Source organism: Desmodus rotundus, chromosome 12 (assembly GCF_022682495.2).
Source record: "Desmodus rotundus isolate HL8 chromosome 12, HLdesRot8A.1, whole genome shotgun sequence".
NCBI lineage: Eukaryota > Metazoa > Chordata > Mammalia > Chiroptera > Phyllostomidae > Desmodus > Desmodus rotundus.
Window position 1 is genome coordinate 84,245,082 of NC_071398.1, and position 18,884 is coordinate 84,263,965.

Consider the following 18,884-nt stretch of genomic DNA (forward strand, 5'->3'; position numbering starts at 1 on the left):
CACCCCCTGCATCTACCACAGGGTCTGTCCCATGCCTGGGGACAGTGCCTTCCCACAGCTTAGGGTCACTGGGACGCTGCTTCACTTCTTTATTTATCCAGATGGTTACAGAGGTCCAACAGGGTCAGGATGCACCGTCAGACCTCCCCAACCAGAACTGCCAAAGTATGACATGCGCCAGCCTGAGAAGTGCTGGATTTTAGGTGCTATAACACAAACAAGGAACCACTGTTCAAAATCCATACTCTGTGAGCCCAAAGGTATCTTCCTGTCTGGTTGCTTCATGTCTTTAAGCAACTGCAGGAAGTGTGCTGGGAAATGCAGCAGAATGCAGGAGCCGCTCTAAATGCATTCTGCACGCTGCCTAGAGCCGGGGGCTTTCTAAAAATGAAATGTAATGAACGGTATGCCAGTTCTTGCTACTGTAGGCAGCCCAGGGGCAGTCGGGTGGGTGTAAGAGCTTGGGAAGGGGCAAGTCTGAGGAGCCGCTGCATCCCTATACCATTGCCAAGGGCAGTGGGACTGTGAAGGGAAGAGACAGCAAGCTGACTCTGGCTGCCCAAGGGCATCTCGTCCTCCGTTCAGGTTGATCCACTTCTCTTTGGAGTCTCCAGATGCCTCCAGCAAAGGTGAATCCCGTAGCAGCCCAACTCTGTAAGTCGGAGACAGATTTCCTTCTGGAGTCTTCAGGCAACCTTCTCTTAGGCAGAACCAGGTGGGGAATGAGCAAGAAAAAACTAGGGGATGGGGAAACTGCTTTTCCTCAGGGGGCCCTCTCTTTACAGATTCTTACTGACGAGTGGCTCAAATTCGCTCTTTTCCCATTATCCATGCCAAGACCACTTCCTGGTTAAGTATCGCCACTTAATCAACCACCTCTGTGCCTGATCCATTATGAGGCACAGAGGTGCCTTCCATAAGGGACAGGGACACCCATTAAGGACTGGATTGTTCTCCCAGCTTGGTAAATTCCCACCCTACCATCAAAATCTGCTCAAAAGTGACCTCCCCAAGGCCTCTGCTAATTACTCCTGGGCCAGAAAAGGCCAGAGACTCATGGTTATCACATTCCCACACTAACATTATGGCTTCTGCACATTCTAGCTGGGTTCTGGGCCATGGCCTGACCCATCATGGGCCATCCCAGATGCAAATCTCCAGTCAAGCTGGCCACCCAGTTGAGAGCTGAAGGTCATTCCCCCAGCCTCTCAGGACGGGCTGAAACAAACTGCAGTGAGTATTCCTGCCATAGACCATCACCAGAGTTTATGCCACCTTCGTGGGACCAGAGCAGACCCACATGCAGAAGAGAAGCTTGTCAGGAGGGTCAGTCCTCCTCACTCTGCTCCATCCTTAGACCTGTCTGCACCCCCTTTCCCCTTCTCTAAACAAGCAGCAAACCTTCCAATGCCATCAGCCATGGAGCCCTGCTGTGCTGGGGAGGCCCAGACTCCCTTAGGCAGCAGCCAAGGCCTGCTCGCTAATGGAATCACACAGGCAAGGTACACTGCAGCCTCCGAGGCCATCGTCAGGCTGACAGCATCCTTTGGGGAAATTAAGGGAACATGTGCCAAGGCTGCTACCCCCAGATCAGTGAAGTGAGGTCCCCATTTAGAGGACAGATACAAAATCTAGAGTATGGTCTTGGCAATTGCCAGACGTGGGCTCAAATTCTAGCTCCAATGAGCTTACTGGATCTGGGGAAAACTATTTACCTCATTGGGCCTCAGTTTCCTCAGCACCTAAATGAGATAATGATGCACAGAAAAGCTTTAGCACATACACTGCCGGGGAGGCACTCAGTCAATGGAGGTGATTACTATTATTATTTTATGCTGGCATCAGTGGTACCTACGGAGGTGGGGAGACATCGATACCCAGGGCCTGGGTAAGAGAAAAGGGGGAGAGGGACAGTATGGGATGTAGGGGCAAAGCTTTGTAGGGGAGAGGGAGAAAGAAGAAGAGGGGGTCTCTACAAATACCATCTTCCAGTCAAGACTTTAAAACTCTACAGCAATATGAGGGAGAGGGACATGCCCAATAACAGTAGATGAACTTGTATGTTCATTTGTTGGTTAGTCGGTTGATTGGCTGGTCTGTTCATTCATTTGTTCATTCATTCATTCATTCATTCATTCACTTAATTATTGAATGCTTACTTTGTACCACACTCTGAGATAACTGATCAGGACAGAGAGGAGAACAAGGCAGACAAGACCCTTATGGGGCTTCTAGGCAGTAAAAAAAAAAGAGAAACATTGAACAGTGAATTGGAAGGACAATGATAGCTACAAAGAGAAGGTGATCAGTCCTTGTTGGATTGGGCCTCACCTACACTAGAGAGATTAAAGAGAAGCTACATGGCGTCAGGGCCCCAGAATTTCACTCGGGACGTCTAAGTTAAGTACAAGCAGCACAAGAGCATTAGGTGACACTAGTGACAGGTAGATTGTAACCAGCAAAGTCTGCAGGGAGAAGCCCCAGACTGGGTGGGCTCATGACACATACTACCTAGGAAACGGTCTGTGTGGACTCCTAGGCTGGGGTAGCTTCAGTGCCTGAGCTTCAGGCGCATGTGTTCAACGTCTCCTTGGAGGGGATGAACTAACTTGCTTCCATTAATCCGACATGTTGGAAGGTAGTTATTCCTATGACAGGCAGCCTGGGTTCGAATCCCAACTCCCCACTTACTAAAAGCATGGGCTAGAATGAAACTCTCCATGACTCACTGGCAAAATTGATAAGAACATGCTCAAAACCAAAAAACAACTTTCTAAGAGTGGAGGGAGCACTTCAATGGGGACGAGGAAGCACAGAAACATGGCAGATGAGGCAGGAACATGACATTTGATGGAGTCAATAAAGGGATCAGAAAGTAACTTGGAAGGAGGGACTTTGAAGCCAGGAAGAAAACAGCCTTCACAGCCTCCTGTCAATATCAGCACACGTGCTGCCGCAATGAGCCCAGACGGCTCTTTCATAACGTGAGGATGGCAGCTTGGTAGAAAATGGATGGGCTCCTGGCTCTTGGGGGCAGGCGGGGGAAAGCTGAGTCCAGGAGGGTGTGCAGAAAGCAGGGAGACTCAGCCAACAATCTCTGTTTGGGATTTTACTGAGAACCAAGTGGGGGAGATTCCCACTGCTGGTATGTCTTTGCCTTCTTGATGGTCCACAGACAAGACCTGTCCATTCTACAGGTCATGAGCATTTGAGCCGGAGGAGACATTAAAGAGCATAAGCTCTGCTTCCTAAAGATGTTCTGCAAAACACTAGCTCTGATGGATGTTAATAGGTGTATTATAATCGATAATGGACACTTCTCAGTATAATTCAAAATGGTGTTCAGGGGCCAAATGGATGTGAGAAACGTTGGCCTACCCACTGGAGACATCCAGAAGCCAACTTGCTCACTGGGGACTGATCGGGGATTCATTAGCATTTAATGTGAGTCGAGAATGCACTTCTAAGAAAATATGAGGAAGGTACAGCACTCTCCAAAGGACTGCATTGGCCTCCAGGTCCCCTAAACTAGGCCAGGTCTTTTGTAACTTGTGATAAAGACACTATGTAACAATACATTAAGGCCAATAAGTGGTAAATTACAACTTCCTTCCCCGCCCCCCAGCCCCACATCCATGTTGGACTCTACCATTCCCTCCATCGGTCGGAGGAAATCAGACCCGTGATGAGTCCAGGAGCACTGTTCTTTACCAAACCCCACTGATGAGCCACCTGGTTGTCTGGTGCTACTTGGGGGCCCAGGCACAGGTCTTGGAATCACCTGGCTATAAGATTTCTAGGTATTCTAATTCAGCCCCTCCTCCTCTTTTAAAACTTCAGTCACCTAATGGTGACAGCAACACATACATCAAGAACTTGCTATATCAGAGCTCCCTGCCAAGGCAGATGACTGCCCCTGTTTTATAAATGAATGAATTGGGGCCCAGAGAGGTTAGGGAATTGGCCCAAGGTTGCTAAGGAGAGCCTGGCTTTGAACCCCAGCACTCTGACTCTGGTGCCCACATTTTTAACCACCATTGCCTTCCTGCCTCCATGTGATCATTCTATGAGGCAAACTGTTATAGCTCTTGCTCTCCTTTGCTTTGCTCCTCCCAGTCCTATGGATAATGGAAGGGCACTAACTCGCCAGTGCTTCTGCTACATGTAAGGCAATGTGCCCGGCCCTTGACCACCCTTCCCCAGAGCTGCCCTTTGGGGTAGGTAGTATGACTCCACAGGAGAGGAACGGTGGTGCTTATTCAATCTCCCCCAGCCCCCAGATGGCAAGTGGCTGAGCCCAGATGTGAAGATGTAGCTTGAAAGCTCATACTCATTCCAGAACTTCACCGTTTTCTTAAAAATGGCTGGATACAGCTTGACCACCTGCATTTATACATAAATGCCAATTTATGCATAAAGATGCCACCAGCCAATTTATACAAAAAGAAGCATGGAATACTTTCATCATCTCCCACTCCTGGGGTTCTGCTAAGGTTTGGGGTGCACTACAGGGAGGATCTCTGAGGATCCACGGAAGGCCACACAGGTCCTGAACAACACTCCGGGATTTTCTTGAGGAGAAAGGGACTTGGCTTTGACTGACATTTTGTTGTCCTGAAAGAATTATGATCTAATCACTCACATCATCTGTCCCCTTCCCCACCCCTGTTCCAACTCCCCGATTTTATTATCTGTGTGGCTGGACAGTCTAATGGGTTATTTTAATTCCACAGAAGCCCCCACTAAGGAGGGACGGCAGGGAAAATATGGGCTGTGTAGGGATCACTTTAAAAACTTAGGCTGTGATGATTCATGGGGAAGGAGGTGCATTTCTGAGCACCTGGCTTGCAGTCTCTCCTTCCATCTTATCAACCTTCTGCAAAAATTTGTTCGGGAGAAAATTGAAAGGCTTTCCAATGCTACTTATGAGCAGAGCTCTCTCTGAGGCTCCATGATTCGATCTCCTCTTTTCCAGAGTAAAATTCCCTTTGGTTAACACGGCCTAGAAATACACATATAGGATTCAAGACAGTTCGCTATGGCAACCTCCGTTTTAGAAAACAGGCACCAGGAGGCCCCTGCTTTGAAAGCACCAGTAAGGATAGTCCCCGCTCCTTCCCTAACTCATTAGATTGCAGCCTCAGCAAGCTAAGAAAAATCCATCCTGGAACAAATTAATATAAGCAAACACTGCAAAAACATACTTGAGTACACAACAATATTAGCTTTAAAAGTAAAGGCCCACACGCAGAGAATGAGAACCACCCTCCCAATTACCTACATGCCAATCATCCGGTGCACTGACTGCTGGGGATTACCTTACTGCCCGTCTGCACCGCGCCATTCACTTGTGAGGAGCCGGAGGACCCCACCCCCCGGCCAGCACCTGGGAATGAAACCTCATCCCAGGCTGAAAGGAAAGTAGAGCCCACGTGAAACACCCAGGAAAGAAAGGACCTGGTTAGAAGCAAATGGGAGCAAAGCATGACCTGGGACGTCCAAGGAAAGAAGAGGCTGAAGGTGGAGGGAGGGGACAGGCAGTGGGAGGAGAGGGAAACACATATGTAAGTAGTGAGTGATTCTTACAGGTGAATGTCATCTTTAATGTCTTATTTTTTAATATATGTGATCACGGTATACCTAATAAGGAGGAACTTTGATCAGACCTTTATTGAAGATGAGGCTTCCAATAGTTCAGTAGTCAGCAGTCAGCAGTCAGATCCAGATTCAAACCCAGGTCCTTAGCACTGGAGCCAGTGGTCTTCCTAGTAAGTTACTAATGTCACGGCCAGGTTCACCTGCTGCCTAATGAAAGCGAGGTGTGTCGTGCTTCCCCGCACACCCGGCAGGGTATGCCTGTGCCTACGAGGGGAAACCTCTCCTGTGTCCCTACCTGGGCACTCCTGTGGCTTTGCTGTACAAGTGTCTGAGTGTGCTGGTGTGCAGGGTGTCACTTACCTGCCGGGTGACCTTGGAAGACTGATTCTCTTCTCCACAGGGTCCTAGTCTACTCCCTTGGGAAATGGGGTTGCTTCTCTAAAGCCACGAGGCTGACTTGGGGATTTGAGAAGCTGACATAAAGCACACGTGGACGATGTGACGTAGCTTGCACAGTACTGGGAGTTGGTAAGATTGTTACCATTAATAGTGTGTAAAGCTCTGATTATAGATAGAAGATGACTCGGGGCCTGGAGGAAAATTCCAGGAGAGCCTGGCACCCTAGAGAGCCAAGGGTCTGGGATGAAGAACCCTCCACTTCCCCTCATCTTCATGGACAACTACAGGCCCCCTCCCTCAGAAGAAAGAAGATGCTCTGCTTTCCTCCTGGCAAAGCCTGACTCGCCAGCGACTGACCCGAGATGTCAGAACAGCCTAACTTTCCCCCCCATGAACAGAACTGGCCCAAAAGAGGGTGAGTGCTGACCTCTCCCTCGCAGGAGCTCAGAATGACAGTGAGGCCAGCACCACGTCCACTTTCCAGAGCAGCTGGCCCCGCGTTTGCTGCGAGGGGTTCAGGGAACCCTGTAATAAAATCCACCCCACAGAACATCCATTCGGCAGAGCGAGTACCCTGTGCAAACGAAGTCAGAGGGATTGCCTTCTTTTTATTTTCCGAAAGGCACAAGATAATAAAGAGGAGAGTGGAGTAGGGTGTCCGGGGGACAGAACAAAATCATAATAACCCACAACCGAATTGAGCACGTACTAGGTGCTAGACCCCATGTGAAAGCTTTGCAAGCAGTATGCAATCCTCACAATTATCCTGCTAGGGTAGAACTTCCCATGGTTCCCGTTTTACAGACGAGGAAGCATTCGTACCTTACAGCAGCACTAGGTGGCACAGGCAGGGGGCAGACACAGGTCTCCTCTGGCTCAGCGCCCCCAGGCAAGGAAAACCAAAGGTCAGCATACTGAATTGGCCTCCAGGTTCTGCCTCCTTCATCCCTGCCTCTGACCTCGGGTTCTTTTGGGGAAATGGAGTCAGGCAACAGTTCCCTTCCTGAGCTGGGTTTCAGAGCAGTACGGAGAGCTGGGTCTTATGCACACGGATTTAGGGATGCCAGGGTGAGGCTTCGATACAGAGGCCAGCGTGGGCCAGGAAGCGGTGAGAAGCAGAGAGCAGCCTGGTCACCGAGTCAGGGCTCGCTCATTACTAACCCAGTGTGCAATGAGGGTGGGGGGAAGGCAGGAGAGACTGGACGGCCACGGAGGACCTTCCAGCGCAGAGCTGCCGCTGTGCGCTAGAGGAGGCCCGCAACGCCAAACAATTCCCCAGACAGATGTCGAGGGCACTGTGTTCTCAGAAATCTTCGCAAATAACACGCTGGGTTTTGCCAAGATAGAAACAACCACAAGAATGCACTTCACTTCGCCAGAAAAAAAAAATTAGCTGCAAGGATAATTCATGCATGTAAATGTTCTCATCTTCTATGCCCTATGTAACTATAAATTAATTCTCAGAAGGACACAGTGAGAGACTACAATGGCAATACCAACGTGACAAGCTTCTTTTTTTTCCGAGAAAATAAATGGCTACCTCTTTACAGAAAGGATCTCACTAAAATTCTCTTGCATCCACAGCAGACTCAGTGGCAATTTGAAAGGATATTTCAAGGTCAACTGATGTGACTCTTCACCAGGTACCTAAGTCTCCTTCACATGTGTCTGAGGGGTACCTAGGGGGATGCCTAAATACCTTCAGGACAGGCAGGCTGCCTAAGTGCATTCATTGGGCAGCTCGGAACTTTACCAAGGTCTTTCCTATACTGTCTGCAGCTCTGATTCATTCTCTGCACTTTGTGGCGGCCCTGCAGACCTTGCCTAACACTCCTCCACCACACCCTTCAAAACCATGGCCCCGAGTCTTCTCTTCTCCAGAGCTGTCAATCATCTGACCTCCAAGGTGGTGTTTTGCTGTTGCCCTTGTTTTTTAAGACAGATTAGATCCACAATTATTTGAAGATGATTACTCCTCCAAATAACCCAAACTGCACATTTTCAATCTATATTATCCGAACACTGAAAGCTAATTGTAATCAACTTGCTTTCATAAAAAGAAGGAATAAATAAAAAAAAATAGACTTTAAGAGAATCTACTTGGCTGAAAAGATCAGCAGCAAGCATTCCATGTTCCCAGATACATAAGGAAGAACTGTAAATACTCTCTTTTCTCCACCCTTGCCAATTCCCCACTGGAATTTAAATGACCAGCATTCAAATCACAGGGCCATAAAAAAATCTAGTTACAATGTCATATGTTACGACATGGAAACTGAGGCCCAGAGATCCCTTTGCTTTCTCCTTGCCATCCCCAAAGGTTAATTATTTCTCTGTACTGGGTTAGGCACTGGGGACACCAACTCACCAAGCCCCTACCCTCCCGGGTCTCCGAGCAGATATTCATAAGGCATTCACTTCAAGAGATTCAAAATACTTGGAAGCCTATTGTTGGATAACCCAATGACAGGCATTTAGAATCTTTTACAAGGGATTGGAAGACTGTTTCCTTTCTCTGTGCCTTTGCTTCAAACTGCCCCTCCCACTGGAACACCTGCTTCCTTTCCTTTTTTGGCAAACTCATCTTTTAAGGCTCAGCTCAGGTATCACCCCTTGATACTTTCTCCTCAACTGCCCCTTTAGCTGCCCTCCTCCTCCGTACTGCCCCAACCCTCCAGACAAGTCACACTCACCATCCTTAGTTAGCATCGTGCACTGTACTAAGCTTCCTGTGGCTGCCTCTTCCAGGGGACTCTAGGTTCCTGGAGACAGGCAACCAAGTGTTACTCAGTTTTATATGTCTACCTAGTTCAGTTGCTGTGTCCCGGGTTTGATGAATGAACAAATAAACATTTCAGCAGAATCTGAAGCGTTAAGAAGTGTCTGTTGCACACAGAAGGAAAGAAAAGAATCCCAGGCCCAGGAAGCTCGTGTGGAGGCACAGTGGTCTGAGAGGGTGCGGCATGGCTGCAGAGCTGTGCGGGGTCCTCAGGGTGGGAATGTGCAGGGTGCCAGAGGTGGGCGTGGGAAGCATGACTGAGGTGAGGGCTTGGGGGCTCAGTCTGGGCCAGGTGTGAAAAGCCACATAAGCCAGGCTGGAGGGTGCAGACATTACCCTGCAGTCAGAGTGGGAGCAAAAATCTTCACAGAGGGAGGGACAGGATCTGATTAGTCTCTAAGGTCACTCACATGACCAGGAGAGAGAGCACCGCACTGAGGACAGGCGTGAGGTGGGAGGGCATGTTTGGAGCCTACTACGTCATCCAGGACACGGGAAGGGTCTGTGTCAGGGGTGCTGTGTCCCAAGGGCCCTGGGAGAGCCCCAAGGAGGAAGCACAGTGTGGACTCAGGTCTGAGAGCCGAGGCAGAACCTGCAGGATCTGATGAGTAAATGGCCTGAGCCTGCGGGAGAAGGGTCGCAGTGGAGGAGAAGGTTTCTAACTTGGAACCTCGGGGCAATAGCAACAGTGTTAATAGAGACACGGACCTTGGAGGAAAGATTATAATGTCTTTTTTGGCAAGATTTCTATGACAATCCTTCCAGATGATTGCTGTAGATCCAGAGCTACCTTGTTACTGATTTAAATAAAAGAGTTAAATACAGTGCAAGAAAATCAACCATGAAAACCTAGAGTACAAGACAAATATTTTAATCCTCACAGCCAGATGGAGCAATTCTGATGATTTAAGGGTACAAAACACAACTTCAGATAAGAAATCTTTTGGCTCTCAAAACTAATACTATTCCTCAACCAGCGAAATTGGCATTCGTACATAAAATATTCTCTAGGTCATCAGAGTCCATATGTTTCTTATTTTCTGCATCCAACTGTATCATTTTCATATCTTTTTAAAAATTCTTATTGCCCACTGGCTAATGTCCTCACACCTCTCAGCGGGTCCCAGTCACCAGAGAGAACTCAGTTTATATTAAGTGGCCCCACTCAGCCATTTTATTGATTAATGATCTGCTTTAGTCATCTTTCCAAAATATTAAAGGTCTAAGTATTTATTGTTGGGGGAAAGCCCAGGGACACACTCATGAGCGAATCTCTTCAGCTCTGAAACTGATCCATCTTTTAACCTAGTAACATTCCTCTCTCCCTCATTCTACAGCAAAAGCTCTGAAGAGCAAGCAATGAACAGAACCCCCCACAGAACCAACGGCTCCCCTTAAATAAACCACAAAAGGACTTTCCCGGCCCACGCGGTGACCCCAGGCGCACGGGGACGGCTCCTGGTAGAGAAGAATCGGACGCTGCCAGCTCACCCGCTTCCGCAGGTTGTAGGTGAGGATGAGGTTCCGGGAGAAGGAGTGGGAGAAGGCCGTGTAGAACTCCAGCACCTTCTGCAGGGCGTCCCGCTTGATCACGTGCAGGTCGCAGTAGGTCAAGGCCCTAACGTTGGCGCAGGACTGGGCAAGGGTGGCTTCCTTCCAGAACACATCTCCAAACACGTCTCCCTTCCCTGAGGAGAGAGAGGGGTGAATGAGGGAAGTGTCATCCAGGAGGGCTCTGGCCATTGGGTCGCTTCCCTCTGCTCCCCAGAAATGCGGCTCATCCTGCAGCTCGGGCTCAGCAAAGGCAACAATGGCTTTCATTTGAACGGTAACAACACGCAATTTGAAAAACTTAAAAATACTACAAAACACATGTCCAAGTTTAACCAGTGATTCTGAGATCATTCATGTTACCTCCTGAATGTCCTAACCAAAACGGGACCCCTGTTATTCTTTAGCACACCCCCAGCTTTCCAAAACACCGGTCCCAATCTCAAATTATTTATTTGTTCGCTTGTTTGTTGTGTGTTTCCCAGCATGAGTTCGTGTGTTTTGTCCCTCCACGTAACACAGTGCCCGGCGCAGAGGAGGGGTTCTGTCCAAGTTTAGAGTCGACAGAAGTGAGGAAGGAAGGTGAAGGGTGGATCTGCGATTGGCTCTTAGGGGAGGGCGTGGACTCTGCATAGAACCGAAGAACAGGAGTCTCCTCTGTGTGGGATGGTCTACGTGGACGAAGTCAGGCAAGAGCGGAGCCCGTCTCCTCGCGTGTTCTGTCCACTGTCCTGAGTTCATGTTTGTATGGTGGCCCCATCCCTCACCCTTTCACCCACGCCTCTTCCGTGTTCCTCACCCTTGCCAAATTCCCTCCTGGTCGTATAAAAATATTGGCCCCCTATCAATGGTACCTCCAGGGTCCTAAGGGCTTAGCATTCCACAGAGCGTACATCACGAATCAATAGAGTACTAATCCCACACAGCCATATTCTGGGTTAGACTTCTATCAACCTCTACATACCTGCTTTTCACACCTACGGGCATTCTTCCTACCTTTCCCCGCGACCAACATTCAACATATGTCTAATACAAAGCCTAATTCACAGCCTCCGGTTATAAATAGCTTGAAATGTTGTTTCTCTTGCTTCTACATTTTCAGCACAGGTAACCACAAATTTGAGTCCTCAGGCATCCAGAGAGGAGTACGCAGGGGGAAGGAAGCAAGGCTACCAGGGTGAAAAGTAACCCTGATCACCCTCAGGACAGTCGCCTGTGCCCGGAGCAGCCACCCTCTGCTCCTCAGCGGGACCCCAGGTATGATGAAGAGGACAGCTGTTTTCCTGATTCAGGCTACAAAGGCAATCAGACTTTCAAGCACCTGGACAGAACTTGACCTTTTCTTAAACACGCAAAGTCTGACTCTAAGTCTATACGTACCCCTTGGGCACGGTCTTCTGTGAGCACTCCTACCATGCGAGCTGAGAAACGATGTACCGGACACATGACCGCACTGTTCTTTATGTGTTTGTGAAGTACCGCGCAGCTCCAATTTACGGGGATGGTTTTGCTGACTCCATATGAGTAGGATGCATGCATGGGGGAGCTTTCAGGTGAACACGCCTTTAAAACTTTGCTACTTAAGTTCCCTTGCCACATTGTGACTCAGTCATCAGTAACAGGAGTGGGCTAATTTAGGGCTGCGGCCAGGGGATGGGGATGTTTCTCTCTGTGGGTGCTACCTGGCTCATGGACAAAGGCTCATTCAGTGTGTGCTCCCTGCTCCCTAGTGCTGAGTCCACCCAGCAAGCCTGCCCAGTTCGTCTGCACACGTTAATCATTCCACACGCTCCCTACGCTGCATCACAGCGCCTCTCCTGCCTTTCATATTTACTTAATCTCATTCCTCTAGAGAACAGCCTTCTTCTGATGCACAGTATGGAAATTAAAAAACGGACCCCATCTGTATGCTGCAGCTCGCATCAAGAGGCAAAGCCTAATTCTCTTCACCTTGGGTCTGGACTGACCTTCATCCCTTGCTTTGACCCACAGAGTATGGCAGAAGTGATGTCTGGGACTTGGAGGCAAGGTCTTGCAGCTTCTGCCGGGTCTCTTGGAACCCAACCACCATGTTTTGAGAAGAATGAACCACACAAGAGGTCATATGTAGGTGCTCTGTGGAGCCCAGCAGGGCTCTCAGCGGACAGCCAGCCTCTGCCACTCCTATAAATGAGCTCTCTTGGCCTCCCAGCCCAATCGGGCAGTAACCCACGGCCCCAGCCAACATTGGCCTGCAACTACACGTGGGAAGGCCAGGTGAGAACCAAGCAGCTGACTGAAAATCCACAGAATGAAGAGAACCAATAATGAATTTCTTGAGCCACTAAGTGCAGGGGTGGTTTGTTACATAGAAATGGACAGCCAGAAGACACAGAACCATAGAAATCTAGGCCCATGAGACTTAATAGATTCCCTAGTACTTCAGCAGAACATCAGAAACAGTCCCGGGTCTGAGCAGGCACCCCGCTTTCTTCCCTGAAAGAAGGAGACGAGAAAGAGCAAGAACAGGGACAGATTGTCCTGAAGGAGCATCTCGATTATCAATGCGAAATGCAGAATTTACAAAATTTGCCATCTCCTATTGGGACGTGGTGGGGTGTAACTAAGCCAGGACTATCGGGAGGAGAAGAGCGTTGGTAACCTTGCCCGATTCTTCATAACGTTACTTCATTTAAACAAGATCTAACGCATGAGCAGCATACTTCTCAAACAAATTTGACAGTCATTTTTCTAATTACAAAAGAACCCACAGAGTAAAACAATAGCTCCTTGTGTATATTTAACCTGTGAATTATCTCTAAAAATTCAGTTTCTAAACAACTTCTTCAAACCTATTGCTTGAAACAAAGGGCGACCACGTTGTGGTTGAAACACACCAGGAAATAAATACGTGCATCTTTAGACATGACAACCCGCCCATTGTAAAGTTTTCCAAGCAAAGGTTTGGCAGAAACAATAAGTAGAGGGCAGTTCCACCACAAAAAGTGCTTCACGGAAAGATTGTCACAATAACGTGGACGGTCTCGGTCTCAGTGTTGTCATACCTTGGATCTGATTCTTCCTGTGAGGGACATGTTTTTGGATAAATCATGTTAGTAAGACTTAAGAATGTGGTGTTGGAGGACCTGTCAGATTCAAAACAAACCCAAGACTATTCTGGCAAATGGGAAATGTATTTGCAACACGCAGGACTTGGGGAAAGCATCAAAGGGAAGGGTACCGAGCGTTTGGCAGGCTGCTTGTAAGCTCCACGCATCACTGGGAACAATGACTTCCCAGGACAGCTTGCGAATCAGAAGCAAGGACAAGCCCTACACCCACACTCCCTCCTTGTTCCCTGGTGTGAAATCATCATTCACCGGAGAACAAAAGGTACGCCAGTGCATTGGGAAATCAAACTACTTGAAGCAATTGGCTTATTGATTTACTTATTACACTGAGGCACGGGTGCAGAATGTTAAAGCAACGTTCCAATTTCTAAAATGCATTCTAAGTGGACTTGCTGAGCTGGAGGGGAAATTTTTAAAAAGGGAAGTGGGGAAAGGCAGTCTAATTAAAACTCCAAGCAAGCACCCCTGTGACACTCACTCCTTCCCCCACCCAATTACACGCAGCTGTCCCCACCGCACCTCCACTGCGGAAGGGCCACAACTACGGGCTACAAATGGGGGATTGAAGGAGACACCCAGATGGGAGCCGGGACACAGGGCTCGGAAGGCACCAGGAGAGGGCAGGAGATCTCTGCAGGGGGCACACAGCACAGGAGAAAACCAAGACCCTGCAGATAATTTCATTCAGCGAAGGACAGAGGCTGGGGGTAGGGGAGTGGGACTTGGGTGGGTTCAGAGGGGTGGATGATCAGGGCAAATTCCAGGGGTGCTGGAACTGGGGCCCTGGGAGGATGGCACAGCCTGCCCACATGTTAAAGAGTCGCAGGGGAGGAAGTGACTCTACTCTAAACTGACAATTCTCCAGAAAAAGGCCCTGTTTACTCAAAGACAAATTCTGAGTGAGCTTGGCAGGCCAGAGAGGGAAGGGCAAAAATGAAATATACAGCTGCTTCTCTTCGTTGTTCCCTACCACGTGCTCTTGTGAGGACCCCTCACAGTATCCTGCACTAAGCAAAATCTAATTCTGCAGGTAAAGTCATCATCTGCCGCTCAAATCAAGTTATCTCCAGACCCAAGCCAATTAGAAAGGACTCATTCAGTCCTTCATGCCACTTCCGGCAGGCACTGTTCTAGGGGCCGAGGGACGGCAGTGGAGTGACAAACACGTGCAGTGAGACTCAGGATTATAACATGACAGGAGCTGTGATGGGGGAGACGGCAGGAGGGCTATCAGCTCAAGTTCAAGGGCTCAGGGAAGACTGAAGGGTGTGTGAGCTGGCTCCAGTTAACCAGCATGAAGATGAAGCACAGAGATGATTCCAGAGAGGAAATGGCACAGGATTTGGCTTTTTGGCAGGACTGAAAGCTTCTGCCTCTGGAAAACCCCATGTTTTGGATTGTATGCTCCTTCAGTCACCTGCAGAGGTGAGTGTTGCCAGTACATTTCGCAAGCCTTTGATGAAAGTACCTGGTCTCCTCACTCAGCTGCAAACCCACCTGAGCACCTGCCGTAGTCTGCACCCTGGGTGTGCGACGCCAGCTTGTTCGGTGGCTGGATTCACTGCGCCTTTGGTGGCTCTACTGGGGGTGCTGAGAGGCACCAGGAACATGGGGTGCAGCGAGGGCCACCCCTCCCAGCCCCCGCCCTCTACTGCCTTTACTCCTCTTCTCTGGGGCATCAGGAAGTCCTCTGTCCTCAAGCCATTTCAGGACTGGAGGGGCCTGTCACTCACTTTATCGGGATGGTGAAATGTGACTGTGGAGACCCTGGCATGGCTGAGAGGGCCTCCGAGGGAGAGCCATTGTCTCTCCTGTTCCTAGGAATGATTCTGCATGTGAGACCAGAACAGAGGGCCTGCATCACTCTCCCTGGCAAACCCTGAGCAGACTGTGCGCACACCACTGACGGATGGTCCAGGAGGATGGCGATGAGGACACGCACAGGCCTCAGACCTCCTGGATTCCTCACAGGTGCCAGGCACGTTAAATCTGGGTCCTCTCCTTTGTCCTGGGAGACAGGTCTAAGACACAAAGAAAATTTGCCAAAATCTCCTCCTTCCTAGTACTGCCTCAGCCTGTTTTCCCAGTACTTCCTTATCCATTCTCTCAATAGAAGCTTCAGGGCCAGACAAGTTGAGTTCAAGCTCAGCTCCACCCTGTCAGGGTTTGAGCTGGCCTCTGTCAGCCTCTCCCCCTCCCCCACTCTGCAGTCACATGGAAGTTCTTCAAGTCCCTCCAGGCCCAGCTCCCCTGTCCCCTCAGGGCCTTCCCAGCACTGCCTGACACTCCACCCTGCTCCTTGGTCTGGGTGGCCTTCGCTTCCGCTTTGAAAGAATCCCTGACCCCTTAACCAGAGCAGCTGCCATCACACACGCCCTGTGCAGGCTGGAGCCACTCTTCGTGCTGCTGATTGCTGCGCCCCCGCAGCATCTCTGGCACGCAGCGGGCACTCTGTGGGTGCTGAATGCATAAAGAAACCAACTGCGCTGGGCATCTTACTCAACCTCTCCCAGTCTCAGTGGAGTCAGCTATAAAATGTGCATAAAAACACCACCCCCTGGGGCTGCTGAAAGCTTTACATGAAGTAAGGAGAACAAAGCACTGTGCTTGGAACATAGTAGATGCGCAATAAATAGTAGCCGCAATAAAAGAAGAATCCCCTTAACAGCCCTGTAAGGATATTCCACAGGCATCATCAGCCACATTTTAAGCAGAGGAACGTGGGCTCCGAAGAGGTGAGATGATTGCCGCGACCCCATGAGCTTTCCCCACGCTGCCACGGGCCTCCGTCCCACAGTGCTCCCACGGAGCTGTCCTCTGCCGGCCCTCCCCCACGCAGCCTTCCTCCCAGTCAGCATTTGTGGAGACCTACCTTGGGCAGGCACCATGCAAAGTGATGGGGAGAAGGACCAATAGGAGGCAGCTTTGATCTTAGGGAGCTATGGCCTGGGAATCCAGCTGTTCCCCTAAAGCAACTCTCTCCTCTTAATCATAACAGAGCCCGTGACTTTTAGCTGGCTGGAGGATGACCAGATGCCCTGCGGCTAGGTGAGGCCATCTGTCCACAGGCTGGTTAAGGCATGGGGAACAGAGGGATGTGTACAACTTCTGGGGCAGGCCTGCCCTTCCCCTCTGCTCCTTCCTCCTGGCTGGAACAAGGATGTGCATTCCCTCGGACCTAGTTAGGATGGAGCAACAGGCTGGAAGAAGGCTGGGTGCTCACACCGTGAAGTCGCCATGCTAGCTGTCTTATACCTGGAGTGCTACACGAGAGAAAAACGAGTTCCTGTCTTGTGTAAACTTTTCTTTGGCAGGGGAGTTATGAAGCAGCTGAGCTCACACCTGAGCCCATTCAGGAGTCCACAGTCCAGTGGGCAGGGCAACGTGCTGAGCTCTAGTAGGGAGGTGCACACACACCTGCCTTCTCATCTGCTCCAGGGAAAAGCACAGGTTTGCACTTCTGGAAGCCTGAGCAGTAACGTGGTGATGGGGCCTCTGGCAGCACATTCACAGCAGAAGCTCCAGAACCAGGAGCTAAACACCTTGGCCACACCCACCCCTGTTCCTGGCCCAGCCCTGACTGGACTGGGGAGCCAGGCTCTGCAGAGAATGTACTGGGGAGCCTCACTGAGGCTACATCAGGCCAGGCAGGGGCCGGGGACCCTGCCTCAGGTGCCACCATGTGCCTCACCCCAACGGAGCCAAGTCCAGGCTTTCCGGCTTATTTTGGAATACTTGATAACTCTCCCGCATGCACTGATGGCCCTTTCCCTTGGTTGTCTGAGATCACGGCAAGAGTAGGTAAGCAAGGTGTTGACACCTTGCATTTTGCCTTCTCTTACCTGTTGTGAATCTACAATGTCCCTCTTCTTGTTTGTACTGAGAAAAACACCAAACAAAAACAACAGCAACAACAACAAAAATACGCTGCTGGCAGTCCGTGACCTCTGCTTCAACTGTCACGGTTTCGGGAAGTGGGAATGTACAACGAAGACAGACAGACATAGCAGAATCTCATCCGTTTGCCTTCCCATCCGTTTGCCTTACACTACTAGGAATAAAGTCTTAGCCTCATGCGCCAGGTCTTATCTGATTGTGTTGTGGTGTTGGGGGCTGAGCCAATATGTTTTGATGGATTTCTTTTGCCAACAAAGAAAGCTGGGACTGCAGATGCTGCGAAGGCCTTGGCCCCACGAACAGGCGTGCCTCAGAGGGGTGTCTTGTTCTAGAAAGGTCTGCTCTCATGTTGGGTTTTACGGGAGAGTTCAGAGATGTTTAAGAAATACTTGTTTTCTTGTGAGGTCAGGCCAAAGGGCAGCAATAATCACGCTCTTCTGCAAACCGTCCCTATAGGAGAGATGGGACGCTGCACGGGTCAACCAGATGTCCGGTCAACAAGACCCTTGCAGGGACCTGTGACATCATATGCTAAGTCTGCTGTGCACAGCGTCTGATTGGGGGTTCCCAAAGGCAGGGTTATGTCTCACCGTCTTTGCACCCAATGCAATCCAGTTCAACAATTTGGCCTTACCTACCACGGATCAGGCAGTGTTCCAGTGGTGAAGGGGGATAAGATAGATGGGTGTCTCTACATTGTCTCTACGTTCAAGGGCCTTACAACTAAGGAGACAACCTTACAACCTTGGCTCCGTGTAGGCAACAGCGAAGCATCACACAAGTAAAAATGGAATACCAAGGTATGTGGAGACTGGGCTAGGCAGGACCACGGCAACTTTGTGGAGAAAATGGGAACAGAGCTGGCTTTCTATGGGAAGGCAAGAGAATTTAGATACATGAGGGAGATTGGCCCTTTTTCCAAAGAGCAGAGGAAAAAAGCTGGGTGGCCGGGAATGAAGACAGCTGGTTTGGGATATGTTGAGCTTCCTCTTACAGCTCGGTCTGTTGGCAGTGTTGTTCAGACTGCCTCTGCCCTCCTACTGCTAAGGGGAAATGACCTATCCCTACGCCTGACGTTTCCCGGGAAGGCAGCTCCACGATGTCACACTCTTGGCCTCTCTCTTCCGCTCGTCTGAGGAGTTTGGAGAAGAGGCTGCCCATGTGAGGCCAGTCCCTTACTCTGTCCTCGGGGTCTGTCTGCCCACAGGAAGCACGTGTCCCTGTCTCCCCACACCATGAGCTCTGCAGGGAGACCCTCACAGGGGTAGGTCTGTGCTGCTCAGCACCGCCAGGGTGGGTCTAATTCTGGGGCTCGATATTGGGAAGCCTCCTTGGATGCAGATATCATGCACGTTCCCCAATATTAGCTTCATCAGAAAGATAGAAGGTGATTTTTGTCTTGACTTATCTTATTGTCTCTCTCTTGGCTTGGAATTCTGGGGAGATCCATGCAATTTGTTAAGCACCCCTGAACCCAACACCCACCTCTCTTCATCCTTGATCTTGCTCCTGACCCCCTACTCCAATAACACCACTTTCACAATAGTCGA

At 49.9% G+C, this 18,884-nt stretch overlaps 1 protein-coding gene across 1 annotated transcript in view; it reads right to left on the reverse strand.

Moving 5' to 3' along the window:
- Positions 1-18,884, reverse strand: part of KCNH1 (potassium voltage-gated channel subfamily H member 1) — a 308,219-nt gene that overhangs the window by 60,009 nt on the left and 229,326 nt on the right. The window contains exon 10 of the mRNA XM_024551338.3: positions 10,268-10,464. Coding sequence (XP_024407106.2) covers positions 10,268-10,464 — 197 coding nt within the window. The remainder of the gene's footprint in view (positions 1-10,267; positions 10,465-18,884) is intronic.